The 14,915-nt window shown below is 40.8% G+C and overlaps 1 protein-coding gene across 4 annotated transcripts in view; it reads right to left on the bottom strand.

Moving 5' to 3' along the window:
* LOC129514421 (coiled-coil domain-containing protein 68-like) overlaps positions 1 to 14,915 on the bottom strand; it is a 50,609-nt gene that overhangs the window by 11,846 nt on the left and 23,848 nt on the right. For 3 of the 4 annotated variants that reach the window (XM_055332970.1, XM_055332971.1, XM_055332972.1), the window contains exons 7-10: positions 14,607 to 14,735; positions 9,229 to 9,311; positions 2,355 to 2,460; positions 961 to 1,044 (exon numbers count right to left, since the gene is read on the bottom strand). In XM_055332970.1, coding sequence (XP_055188945.1) covers positions 961 to 1,044; positions 2,355 to 2,460; positions 9,229 to 9,311; positions 14,607 to 14,735 — 402 coding nt within the window. Of the gene's footprint in view, positions 1 to 960; positions 1,045 to 2,320; positions 2,461 to 9,228; positions 9,312 to 14,606; positions 14,736 to 14,915 lie in introns of all 4 variants that reach the window. The other variant, XR_008665440.1, reaches the window with a different exon arrangement.

Genomic DNA, 14,915 nt, shown 5'->3' with positions numbered 1-14,915 from the left:
GGCTGGGGAAGGCGAGCAGCTCCGTGTTCCACGGGACAGGACAGCAGGGCTGGGGACAGCAAGCAGGGAGTCGGAATCCTGCAGAATGAACCAGAACAGGTGACCAGGCCCGGGCAGCCAGTGAGGAGCCGCCGGCAGAGAAGGAAGAGGTGGCACCGAGCAGCAGGCTGAGCCCAGGGGCAGGCGTGGGCCTCGGTCCCTAGGGAGGGCTTCCCTAGCATCAAGGGCAATGAACGGTTGGGGGGGGGGCACGTCCTATCACAGGAAATGATAAAGTGTTAGGTACCCTAAGTTTCAAAGCACTGAAAAATAAGAAAATTACAACAGGCTTCTCAAAGTGGATGAGCCCGATGCAGAGTGCGCCAGCTGCCGTGGATATGAATGCTAGAAGGGAGGTGGGGGCAAAGGGACACCTCGGGGCAGGACACAAACAAAGACATAAGAGAACCAAGCCAGCTACCTGGCTAGAGCTGAATTCACACAAGGTGGGCCTAACCAAGCCTCCAGCTCGAGGCCACACGGTGAGATGTTATTATCTGTCCCCCCAGTATAGCAAGCATTCCGGAAACCGGAGGAACTTTTACCAGTTATTTAATAATATTAATACTAATAATTTAATACTATAAAATAAGGTTTAATACTGCAATAATTATTAGGAATACCTCTCCCATGAATCTATAATTTCTTATACATAGAAGACAAATATACATACACATTCACGAAAAGACACTCATATACACACAGACACATGCATGTACACTCACACATAGATACTCAGGCACAATCACACAGATACACTCACACACCTGCCCACATACAACTCATCATGTCTCACAGCACCAACACACACAAGCACACGCGACACTTTCATACACAGACTCACAGATACACCGAGCACACACACATACGCACACGCACACTCACAATTGCCCTGAAATACACAACAGATTCCCCTCTTACCTGGGCTTCAAGGATGTTAACTTTTTCTTTCAGATTTTCAATTCTTTTGTCTTGCTCTTCTAAATTATTTTTTAATCCTTCCATCTAAGAGTTAAGAAACACAATTGGAAAAATCTAGTCAGACAAGAGGGGAGTTACTTACGTCAGAAATTGCACAGGTTTCTATGGTCAACTGACATCCATCAAATTAAAAAATAAAATAAAATAAAATAAAAATAAATAAATCCCAAAGCATTAGCAGATTTAGCTAGGTTTAGGTTACAGAAGAGAGCAGGGTAAATTGGCACCCGGAGCTGAGAGCGCACAGGCAGTCCTATTAAACATTGTGATCTTTGGAAAACCTGTCTAAGCCAAATCCAGCGGGCACACATCCTGCGGAAAGCAGCTTCAGCCATCCTTCTATGTGTCTGGCACACAATGTTTTCACATGGCAGATGCTGGTGACCGTTGTGCAAGGCCACCACCCAGAATGGGGAAGCTCCCCAAGGCAGAGATCTGGTCAACCTGCAGCATCATGAGATGAGTCTGCTCCGCTTGGGAAGAAAAGCATCTGCCCAGAAGCCTTGTGGAGCAGGCTTCTGGGCAGAACAGAACAGGAAGAGAGGAAACCCAGGGATTCTCAGGCCCATTCCGCCACCAGCTCTGTCTTTTAACTACCAGGAGTCTCTGTTTTCTCATTTGTAATTTGAGAATGTGGGCTGCTCCCAAAGTCCTTCCTGACTCTCCAGTGCCATGACTCAATTCCTTGGCCTTTTAGTGAGGCCTTAGCCAAATGATGCATTTGAGTCAAGGAGGCTTTGGAGTTATTTCAAAGGAGTCCTTTTGGAGACAAACATTAGGTAGTAAAAAATCAGCGTAGGTCTGATTTGGAGGTGAAAGCAGAGCCCCCCAAACCAGATCAATAGATTTCTTGAAGTAAATCGCATGATTTCACAATCCACCACCATCCATCTGGCTGCCACCACAATGACCTCCTCTCTTTCACCTGCCAGGATGTTTCCAGAGAAGAATGGCCAGGCTACACCCCTCTCCCCACACACCTACAAAGTAAATTTACTGTTTATGAGGTCATGAAAACAGATCATCTCGTCCTCAAAAACGGCTGAATCTTCTAATCTCCAAAATCTTCTAAAGAACAGTGTACATTATCTGGCTCTGAACCCCCCCCCTTTTTTTTAAATCACCTGAACAACCAAAGTGCAGTTAAACACAATTTCCCAAAAATCTTCATTGAGAAGGGCAGTGAAAAGAAAGCCATGTTGCATGGGAATACAAAGGAAATGTCAGCGGAGAGAAAAATCTCACTGCGTGTAAAGTCCAGGCAAGCTGCCTGCATTCCGTCGTCTCACTGCACACATACCGTCTACCAGAGAAACACACTTGATTAATCTGACCTCCTGGATGACACTGCGCAGGTTCTGATGTTGGGAATGAATCACAAGCTGCAGATGAGAGATCTGCTCTTGGAGAAGGGAAATCTCCATCTGAAGATTGTGGCAACTGGAAATGCAAAAGGAAAAAGAGAGCTAAAGACTGGCTGAAGCATCGCGAAGCCACTTTCTGCAGTGGGGCTGCCAGGCTCCCCTCACACAGGACCCTCTTACTGGGCATCCTGTGGGAAAGATGCTGGGGGCCCCATATGCCACACAGGACACGGAAAGTACGCAGCCGCAGAGCAGCTTCTGGTTAGCTCAGACAGGCCCTGGAATGAGTATATCCATTCATGTCAGAAGCTCCCTCCTGGCCATCTGTGACTTCTCTCCCTCCAGGAAGTGGTTGAGTCAAGCTGTGTTAAGCAAAGGAAGCACTCACACAATTAGACTGTCTTGCCTAGGGAGCACCCACAGACCCAGCACTCATCAGAATGCCCAGATAATTGCATAAGGATGTGAGGCTAGGACATGGGGGGCCAGGAATGGAGATTTTACTTCTAATGGGAAACCAGCTTCCAATGGTGCAGTTAGTGTATATTGTAGGTCGCCTGTGTTTGTCTTTTATTATTATTATTCTTAATGACTATTATTGTTTTGGCTTTCTGCTTTGGGTCATTCTACTACCTGCAAATGGAGTATTAAAAAAAAAAAAGGAAATTAAATTACAACAAATAGTTTGAGTCCACATCAACCATTGTGAGAAAAGAAAAATGTTGGGGGGTCTGGGAGGGCCCAGTCGGTTAAGCGTCTGCCTTCAGCTCAGGTCATGATCTCAGGGTCATGATCTCAGGGTTTTGGGATCGAGCCCTGAGTTGGGGAACATGCTCAGCGAGGAACCTGCTTCTCCCTCTCCCTCTGTCTTTCCCCACTACTTATGCTATTTCTCTCTTTCCCAATTTTTCTCAATAAATAAAATCTTAAAAAAAAAAAAGAAAGACAGATGAAGTTTAAATTTAGATTATTTACACTTTTCCAAAACTCCATTTAGGTAACTGGAATTGATTAAACAGCTTTTGACTTGCCAATATTTTCTTCTTGTCAATATTATTGGAGTTCTGAGGCAGCGCGCATTGTGACAAGGTCACCAAACTTGGGAGCATCGTGACAGGATTCACGTAAGCTTTCTCAGCCTCAATTATTCTTATTCTCAACAGATAGAATAATTCCTACTTCTATTTCTTTACAAGAACATACTGTGGACTTCAGAAGGTAAGTGAATATGCTCTTGGAGAAAAAGCTTTTTACACAACAATATGTTAATATTTCTGTAGCTATTAAGGTTTCATAATTAGTAGCCAACATCCAATGCAACTACAATTCTGATTTTTATAGCCTTGGCAAGTATTATGAAGGAAGTAGACAGTCATGTGACACTATGGAACACGTTCTCATTCAAAAACCAGAGAGTCTCATTTTGTTTCACATCACGTACTAAAACATTGCTTCTCGAACTTTGTATGCATTGGAGGATCATATTAAATCATGAGGGATCTTGTTAAAATGCACATCTGCTCCAGGAAGCTGGGGTAGAGCTTGAGATTTTATGTTTCCAATGGGCTCAGGGTTGTTGCCAGTGACAGTGCTTGTCCACACTGTGAATAGCCCAGCGCTGAACCGCTGATGGTGGGTGAATAACTTCTAGTATGGAGTATCCTCGAATATTTAAGATAGTCTTTTATTTTTTCCCCCTCTTTTGGTTTTGCATGAGACAGCTTAAGAACCATTTGTTTTACCGTAGAAAACTAATTTCTACAAAACCATAGACATACTTGCGCAAATACGAATATTGCATAACTGACAGCCATTACTATTTATTTATCCTATGGAATTAAATAATTCTTACTATAAAAATGCTGTGTAATTATATAAAACAGATGTAAAATGTAGCTCATTATTGTTCGTAGCATAAAAATTAGAATACTCTAAATGTTCATCAGTAGAAGACTAATTAAACAAATTCTGCTGTGCCACTTTTATTTTAGATACACGTATATCACAGGGATAGACCAACAGCCTTGATTTGTATCAAAGATGGTTCTGCAGAATGTTATAAAAAGGATGGCCCTTTCAACAAATGGTACTGAGACAACTCTACATTCATATAAAAAAAGAAAATTAATCCTAAACTCACCTCATAAGAAAAATAAATACCATGTAGATGGTAAATAAAGCTGGGGACCCGAAGACTTTCAGAACATAATATAGAAGGACATCTTCGTGAATTTGTGATAGACAAAGATTTTTAAAAATAGAACTCAAAACTGTATCAACCACAAAGGGAAAGACTGATAATTTTGTCTAGACAAAAATGAAAAACTTGTAGCCATCAAATAAGAGGGAACAGGATAGCCTCAGCATCTCAGTAACTTCAATGACTAACAAAGGCATTGTACCCAGAATACACATAAGGATACATCTGCCTATCTATGGAACAGACACCCTGGGAGAAAAATTAGAAAGGGACTAGAGAGATACTGTACACACACAAAATGAGATGAGGACATATGGACCAAAACAGCAGAGAAGGCAAACAGAAGTCTGCCCCACAGCTGGTGGTGCTAAGATTAAGAATGCTCCCATGAGGAGGAAAAAATAGAGGAGGGAAGGACCAGTCAGACTCAGGACTTCCTTGAGAAATAAGGAGAAAGAACTCAGGATGCCTCACAGAGGCAGGCTGGCTTTGAATACTCATAAGGTGTTCACAACCCCATAAAAAAAGCTAAAAAATAAAAAATAAAATAAAACAAACAAAGATGTTAAGGATGAGTATTCATAATGGTCTCATTGTGTCCTATGATGACCCAGAACTTAGACCAAGGGGCAAGAAGGGTGGTTTAGGAAAACAGGGTGTGGTAGATGTTGAGCTCCTCAGAATACGAATCTCAGGAAATTTCCCCACGTATTCCGTGATGCCATTACCATAGAAGTCACTGTAGAGAAATAGAGAAATAGAAACCTGAAATAGGGCTCAAGAGGGAAGAAAATAATTTCTAGAAGCACTCTTGAAAACACAGGGCTTTCACACTCATCTGGATTAATATATTAGAAGAGGGAGTAACAGAAATTGAAGAAATTCTCTCTTGGGATTGTTCGATAAATATGAAACCCGCGTTCAAGGTCTTTAACTGTGAAAATATACTGAAGTAAACTGTCTCTTGAGCTCCCTATAATCCCTGCTTGTCATTTGTCTGTTAAAGCAACTCAGTCTTGATAAAGAGGCACTAAAGCAAAACAGCAGAAAGAAAACATTACAAAGGCCAGGCCTGGAAGAGGACGCCAAGCCTTTAAGAGATGTCTCATTCCTGCCCTGCCTCCCAATGCCTCAATATAAAGCAAAGGCTGAAATTGAAACAGAATTGAAAATCTCATACTTTGGGAAGATGTACATGCATCCTTCCCTAACCTTCCCACTGAATACAACCAAAAGCCTGGAGATGATATGTCAACAAACACAAGAAGACTCCGAAAGGTGGCGAGAAGGCCGACCAGCTCAGGACCTTGGAGTCCGAGGCACAACACAATGGTGAGTTCCCTGGGGGGTTTCTCTTTTGCCTCCTATATCCCAGACTTGGAGCTGAAAAAGTCTGCAGCCTGGAAATGCCAAACAGAGCAAACAAGAAAAGCCCCATCAACAAGAGAGGAAACTCTTGGCCCTATTCTTTTGAGGAAGGGAACAGAGGATCCTGTCACCAATCAGCACTGGCAGAGAGTGAACAGAGCACCATTTCTGATATTCTTTCTTTTAGATTCCTTCATGTTCAAGAAGGTAAATCAATTCTATCATTAATTCACAGAAAGGTGAGAACAAATGGCTCAGCCTTTAATAATATGGGCTGATTGTGGGGTAGGTACTCGGCAAGAGGCATACCCTCCCGCACTCTGATGGCCAATGTCTACCAAACACTTGGTCAGAGGAAGTTGATAGTCTTTCTACCCATCCATCAGGATACTTTAGGATCCACATGGGGTGACTTACACCGTCAGAGGGCAGCATGATTTGACCATGCCACTTTGCCCTCTGCTCCTCACTGTTAGAGTGGTTTGGGTTGAATTGTTTTCTGGCATTGTGCTATTGGGTCCTAAAGGGTTTCTCTGAGGTACAGCTCCTGTGCTTCTCCGAAAGGTCACTCTAAATCGGACCTTTGTGTTTGTGTGTGATGTCACAGGGCAGAGGGACAAGCTGGGACACTGCCTTCTGCTCACAGACACAGCAGGGAATTAGGAAGCCAGTCTGGGGGAAAGCCTCCAGGGGTCTCCAGAAATGAAACAAGGTCAAATCTCTGTAGCAGGATGAGCACGGGCTGCTGTGGCAGTTCTAGAGCCCAACACCCCCAATTCTACGCCTTCTGAGTTGTATAATCGCTTCACCCATGAGAATCTCAGTCTCCTCCTGAAAAGTCAAAGAAAAGATTCAATTAAATAAGGTACCTGGGCTGACTCTATAAACAGCAAAACATAATACACGTGCCGGTTAGTAGACGGCAGTCCAAGTACAGAGTCAACCTTGTTTTTAATGAGATGCTTGTGCCAAATCTTTTGACTCTTGTTAAAAGTAATTGTGGGGATTAGCATAATATATTATAATTATATATTCATATCCATATGCAAAAAACCTGTCATTTTCTCCTGAATCACAAATACTTAAAAGTCATCCTCTTTAGAGATGCTTTTTTGATATTAGAAATGCCAGGTTAGAACATACTGAATCTTTCATCAAAATGGCAGAAAGTCATGCCACCTGTCATACCCACCAGCCTACCTCCAGGGAACTTAATCACCCAGGGCCCCCTGCCCAGAGGAGAAGCTCCAGGCTATTTGGGGGGTAAGGAAAGGCCCCTGTAGGACTGGGAGCTGGTGCCTGCCAAAAGGCCATTGCTTAGATGACAACATAGGGGTTGGTTAACATAAGCAATCTGCCCAGCAGAGGAGGTGATGTTAGGCCAGTAGACTCTTCCCTCTGTAATTTGAAAGGAAAATAAAGACGATAAGCCAGCTGGAAAAAAAAACACACCCCAAAACTTCAAGAAATCACACAGGAAAAACAAAGAAAGAGGAAGAGTGAAACTCTACAAACCCACAGAATGAATAACAGCAACAAAATAATCTGGCTTTTAAAAATACATTAGGTGCTAAAGGGTGGTCCTCCTGTCTTCCCCGGAGCCGCATCTTCTTTATGGCCAGATCTATTCAGTCTTAACCCACCAGAAATCCTCTTCCTTGGTAGCTTAAGCAAGTCTCTATTGCTTTAACCCAAAGAGTCTGACTCCTACTGATTTCATTTTCTTGTCACTTAGCAGAGTGAATACCTCCACACACAGACAAAGTAATAAGTAAGATAAATATTTGTGATGCCTACAATCCATGAAAATTGCGTAAGCCTTGATGTTCAAACACCTTTCTAGAAACACAAAACATCCATTTCCCTCAAGACATTTCTAAAACCTCCCTAAGAGCTTTCTGAGAATTCCTTCTAACAACCGCTCATTTATAATGGAACAGAAAGAATAGTTCAGTTTGGTTTTTTAAATGGTTACATTTTGGGCTCAAAGACTGACAAAAACCCCATTATCAATAAAAATCATTTTTAAAGAAAAAAAAATCAAACTCAGATTGTCCAGGCTCTTGCCAATAGTTCTGCTGCATGGGCAGGCTCTCTCTTTCAGGAGAAAAAAAGAAAACATAATCCACGGGTTTATTAAGAATTTAAGCTACGAGCATATGCAAATAATTCTGAAGACCTAGGGATGTCTTCCACGGTATTCCTTCATTTTCTACGGACATGTGCAGTGCTATCCTGCGCTCTCTTAGAAAGTCACCTCCTGGGACTAGATGCTTGTTCACAAATACAGGTAAATTAATATTAGTGGTATTCCAGTGTGCTCTGAATATGTATGTGCAATTGCCAGGGTCAGTGCAGGTATGGACTTTGCCACATGTGGTCCAACAGAAGAACATGAACCAGACAGAAGGCAGAAGCTGCTTATGAGAGATGAGAAGAGAAAGATAGATAATGGGAAAGGAAAGAGAAGCAGAAAAAAAAATCGAAGACCAAGAGAGGGGGATATTTGAGTATATATTATTGAATAAATGAGAAGAATTTGTACCTTCTATGGCTCACATGGTGAGCCTTACCCAACGGAGCAATAGTTCCAGATGGATGAAATAAGACCTCAAAATAGACTTGACTTTGAACATTATATCAGAACATATAACAAACAGTGGCAGGTTTAGAATTAGAAGAGAAGGGAAGGGAAGGGGGGGAAGTGAGGGAATTTTATATTTTATAAGTTATTACATGATGTTCCAGAGAATTTTTCTAACAGCATCAAAGTAGTGCAGTTGGGTGATATCCGTGACCCACGCCACCCCCATACTAAGGACTGTAACAGCTTGTGGATTATGAGTATTCACCTGTCAGTCCAAAGAATGCATTCAGAGTGGTTCCTTCATTCTCTGCAAAGTTGGGGAGCACCATAAAATGATCTTGCAATTCCACCTGTGGGCTAGCCGATCTGCTGCCGGCTATAGCAGGGGCCCGGTAACAAAATCAGAAGCATCGGGGGGATTGAAGGCCTCAACAGCATCCTCGTGAGCACCCAGGGTAAAAAGGGAAGGGACGGGCTCATTCATTCTGCAGAAGGAGTAAGCCTGTACCCCCAGGGACCTCTGCTCCTCCCTGACTCCCCAGTGGGATGGAGGGGAGGCACGTGGCTGTTAATACCAGGAAAGCTCCTGTTGTCCTGCACTGTCAGTCTTCCTGTGTCCTGGGAGCCTGCTAGCCAGGGGAAAGGACAGGTGTCAGGAACCCCTTTAATAAGGAGAGAGATGTGCAAACCTTTTAGCACACGTAGCATTGGCTTTGAGTTGCAGCAGCTTGTTTTCCAAAGACACTTTTTTCTCTAGCAGTGTTCTCTTTTCCTAGGAGAAAATAAAATATACAGTTTCATTTATTTATCCGCGTGTGTGTGTGTGTGTGTGTGTGTTTGGTGTTTCTGTGTGTTTGCTAAGTCATTTTTGCAAACTGTTCACAAAAGACACTTCTCATAATATTGGAAATATGTTTTGAGCTAAAGAGCTGATTTCAGATGGTGCTGTTACAACCGACCCCAGTGGGACCGGGCCAGGCATTCCCAGCAGCTCAGTGACTGTACTTGTCTTCACTCCTCTAATTTGCCTGGAGAGTTTTTGCTCCTCCTCCAACCAACTATTGAAGTGTACCCTGCTCAAAGTCCTGGTTCTCTCCATCACACCCCAAATGCAAACGGCAAGCTCATCTCTCTAGGCTTTGGCTCTTCCTCCATTCCACCTGCTTCTCCTACATCAGACTGAGTTGCTAGTACCCAAGGACACTATTGGCCTTATACCCCTACCTGCTTACATGGCATCTGTCAGAAAGCAGAAAAGTAGTATATGAATCTTTAGTGAAGGATCAAAGCCACAAGTAATAAAGTCACTTTCCAGCTAGAATATAAGAGAAACTTTGACATGGAGAAAGAGAAGCTAAAGAAATATCTGAGTGTCATTATTGAACAAAATCTTTCCATTCAAAAGAAAATAACAAGTCCATGAGAAATCAAGCTGGGATGATGGTGGGTTTTTTAAAAAATATTTAATGGTAAGAGATGCTTTGACACTGTTTAAAATGCTGTTTAAAACCATTCCTACTACGGTGTTTATATGGGTAAAATGCGAAAAGCAGTGTTGTAGAGCAAAAATGCGGGAATCTCTTTGGATGTGGACTGACCTAGTTTTGAAACTGTGACTATATAATTTTTGCCAAGGCTTTAGCCTCCCAGGGCCTTATCTTTGTTAAGAAAAACTAGCTAAAACTTGGAAATCAAAACAATATATGATTTTAATGTCATATTGGGTCATTGTTAAATAACCAGTTCTCATGGAGAATTGCTCTGTGTTTGACTTTATTGTTTATGATTTGATTAGAGCCCTGACTCTATGAAGTTGCATGTTCATTTGTAGATTCCTGCCTGGTAGAAAAGATAATCCCACAGGTTATGGTTTAATTGATTTGAAAAATATTAACCAGCATTGTAGCTTTTCTAGTAATCCGATTCTATATTCCTTTTTTCAAAATGCCTAATAGTCAGTTTCTCAAAATCACCTGTCGAAGCCACCTTTACCATCTTACTGGTTCCCTTATTAATGAATGAGTTGAGTAAAACATCTGACATGGATTCATTCTATATTTGTTTGAGCCCTGGTTTTTTGAGTCATGACTTTTTGAACATCCCTAAGATGGGGTAATAATACTACCTATATTGGAATGTTGGGATGGTCGGAGATATTACATGTGAAAGGCCCATATGCTTCTCTCACACTTGTGAGGACCTCAATTAATAATAATTTGAAGGCGCCAAACACTTCCTACCTATGTGCTATTATTTTTCAAGTTTATATTAACTTTTTCCATATTTTCCTGTAGTATTCTTGTCACATAGGAATCACCCTTGTGTTCCCTTGATGTGTTCAAATTATTTTTGAGGGATCACAGGTATGCCTTGTAAGCTTATTATGATAATCAAAGAAACACATTATTGATAATATATTTTGATTTTGTAGGCAGGAAAATGCAGTTTCACATTCTTCCTAATGGACTTACTCTCAATTAATGGATCTTCATAACGAGGGTCCAAGCAGACCGGACAACTGGACAAGTAAACATTGTGCATGGCCAAGGCTCCAGCATGTAGCTTGGGCTCTTAGTGCCTCCTCTCTGACAACAGAGAAAGTCACACCACACTGGCTAGCACTTTTTCTCAGGGACAGTGTATCCTGGAAAAGGAAAGGAGTTCACAGCACCACCCAGTGGGCAATGCACTCTTCCCAAAACTGCACCTCCGGGGAGCTCAAGAGTTCCCTGGCCCTATTGATCAACGTGCAGTAGACACCATTTTAATAATTGCCATATGTTAACATCTAAATGATTTAGGAACCAAGTATATCATTTTTATCTGACTCCAGAGAAGATAGAGGCATAATGGAAAGCATTTTGAACTGGTAACTGGAGGACAGTGGAATCGTTCCTTGTTCCCACTGTCCTCATTTATAAAATGGTGATGAGGAACTAGGTGGTCTCCAAAGCACCTTTGAGCTCTAAAATTCTAATAGAGCTAAATCAATGACACTGGAAAACAAATATGATGCAACAGAATTGCACTGCTAGCAAAAGGAACATATGCCATATTAAAATGTTCTTATTGGGCGTTTTTGCTGGCTTATCACTGTGTTTACGGAATTCATTTTCACTGCATTCCTGATTAAAGTGGGACAGATGGTGAAGGTTTTAAGTAATGTGTTCATTACCAGACCTCATACCACTAATGGCTATTTACTGGAGCAGTGGCTTGTTCAAGTGAGTAGAAAATGAATCCTTCTCCAGGGGCCACCCACTACCAGGGCAATATTTATCAACCTTTGTTGTGGGTGTTCATTTTTAATTTTCATTTCCTTTCTGAACTCATGTCTTTTTCCTACTAACACAAAAATCTAGAGTTCCCCCTTCCCTCATTCTGACACACACCCTCACCTGAGGAACCCTTCATCACAGCCTTAAAAGCATTCTCAATATTATCTTAACACAAGAAGACATTGCCAAGTTTTGTTTCTTATAGTTTTATTTATTCGCTTGTTTGTTTTACAAATATCACATTATCTTTAAACTAAATATATCTTAAAAAAAACTCCTGCACAGTGCCCTTCCACTCCATCTCCACCTATCTCCACCTATCCTAGATTCCAATGGGCTTCACTCTAATTACTGAACTAGAATATTCTGGAAGGTTCCTGCATGGCCATGAACCATGGACATCCTGTCCACTCACTCTGTCACAGACACCTAGAGACAGCCCACCATTATGGGTCAGTATCAAAATAAATGCAAAAACAAAAATGACAAAAACAAACAAAAAAAGATAAATGCTAGGCTATCACTTCTCAAAAATGTCTGCCAGTATCTAAGCCAGTCAACTTTATTCTGGGGTAAACCAGCTTTGTAGCTATTCTAGTAATCCAATTCTATATTCCTTTTTTTCAAAATGCCTGTAAATAGTCAGTTTCTCAAAATTGCTTTTCAATATGGATGTGTGCCTCCCTAGGGGCCCGGAGGAGAATGAATGATGAGAGAGATATGGGAAGTTCCTTTAGTCCCACAGAACCCAGATATACTACACTGCAATCTCCATAAAGAGACATTCACAAATAGATACCTAGCCTCTAGCTCTGCGTGGGACACGGTGTGTGCTTAAATAAGTGTTGAACGAACAGTCAAGTGTATGTAACTCAGAATTCTGAGATGAACTCACATCCAGTGCAGATTTCACAGGGTTTCTGGGAAAAAGAAACTATATTCCACTGTTCTGTTGTTAATTTTCAGAGACAGCTGGCTACTAAACCTGACCCAGTGTTACTGGGTTTGAGGTGATCACAAGTCTCAATTTAAAGGAAAGCTGGTTAATCAATCCTATTTGCATTCCAGAATTGTCTTCCTTTCCTAAATGCAAGCACTCTTTGTGCTTAATTTGCTCAACTATTTATTATAGGATAAATAGTCTAATGCTACAAAGTATTCATCCAAATGTTACAGTTTGTCCAAAATATTAAAACTATAAACTGTCATACTAGCCAACCAGCTACTTGAGGACATTCTAGCCCAGTGATTCTTGGCTACAGTAAAATCTTCAGTGACCCAACACACAACACAGATGTAGCTATATATTAGTACTAGATTTAGTTAAATTTGGGTTTATTTAATTTTTGTGATTTCCTCGTAGGACCTTCATTGAGATTACAGATACAACCAAACTCAGTATTATAAATTAAATTATTGGGAAATATGTAACAAATTAATCAAATTTCCTTTGGCAAGAAACCTGAATATTGAAATGTGATACTTTTGAAGTGACATTTCTAAAATGGCATCAACTCATGCAGACATAAAACAGAATAAGGCTGAGAAGGAGGCAAATCAGGGAATTATGATAAATATAAGAATTTATTGGGCAATATTTGCCAGAAGTCAAAGCCTATTTTTTTTAAAGATTTTTTAAAAGTAATCTATCTCTACATTCCACATGAGGCTCAAACTCACAACCCTAGATGAAGAGTTGCATGCTCTACTGACTGAACCAGCCAGGTGACACCCGCAAACCTATATTCTTAATCTACCCCAAATCCAGTTTTAAAGAGCCCAATTTTCTGTCTGTTTGTTTTCTATTAAAAACTCAGTATTCCTTGATTTCTCTGTATTCTAAATTCTAATGGATGCATAATTAAATCTATATGCTCACCATCTGTATATGCTTGGAGTGTCAACCACTCAAAAGCATACTTCATGAAATTTTTAATAATTTTTGTTCTGTCACTACTCTTCCCTAAATTGTCTCTTACGGAAGTTCCAGTTCCTATAGGATGTCTTTCCTTAATGTGAATTATATCCGTCCCGATGCAGTCAGAGGTATTCACAATCCTAAAGTGAGCTTGGGTGGCCAAAGAACGGATATTTCACTGACTCTAATACACAGAAATGCTATGATTACAGGGATCCACTGTATGATTACCAATAGGTGGATTTTGTGATTGTTCCCATTGTTTCCACTCACAGTCTCACCTGCTTCCCTTTTCTAAGCCATACATACACCAGAGAGAGAAAGTGACAGAGGATGATATGACTGCAGCATTTGGAGAAAGGCCAATTAGTGACAGAACAGACCATGTTAAGTGTGTAAGGGGAGGGACTAACATTACTGAGTTCTTTCTGAAGTCTTAGTTGTCGAAAAGTGTACTCATTTTCAACTAATATTTTATGTATTTTAGGGGTACCTGGGTGGCTCAGTCGGTTGGGCATTCTCCTCTTGATTTTGGCTCAGGTCATGATCTCAGTGTCGTGAAACCAAGCCCCATGTTGAGCTCCATGCTCAGTGGAGAGTCTGCTTGAGATTTTCTCTCTCCTTCTCCCTCTGCCCCTCCCCTCCCCCTGCTTGCTCTAGCAATGCATACTCTCTTGCTAAAAAAAAATATATATTATTACATTAATACATTTAATTATATAAATTTATAAATTATATTTATAAATAAATAAATTCATATTTATATATAAATTATATAGATTTATATATCTTATTTATTTTAGTGTTATTTTCTTTCATTCTCTCCCTAACCCTGTCTGGAAGAAATTCTTCTAATTCCCCAGGGGCTCACCTTTTCCATCCTCTGCACAAGGTTCTCCAGCTCTGTGATTTGATTATGTTTTTCTTCAAGCTTTTTAGCAATTTGATTCAGATTTTCAGCATGTTGTTTCAATTGCTGTTCTTTTTCAAGTTTGTTAACCTTTGGTCAGTAAGACAATGGTGAAACTATTGTTTTTATTAAGTTTATACAGATAGTATTGCCCTCTATAATTTTGAGTAACCAAAAAATTTAATTATTCACACTTCATTCAAATTACTCTTTTGAATTTAGTGTTTCCTCCAAAACAAACTCAATGGGCTGCAACAGCACTAAACAATA

The sequence above is a fragment of the Nyctereutes procyonoides genome, unplaced genomic scaffold (assembly GCF_905146905.1).
Source record: "Nyctereutes procyonoides isolate TBG_1078 unplaced genomic scaffold, NYPRO_anot_genome, whole genome shotgun sequence".
NCBI lineage: Eukaryota > Metazoa > Chordata > Mammalia > Carnivora > Canidae > Nyctereutes > Nyctereutes procyonoides.
This window is presented reverse-complemented; position numbering and strand designations above follow the sequence as displayed.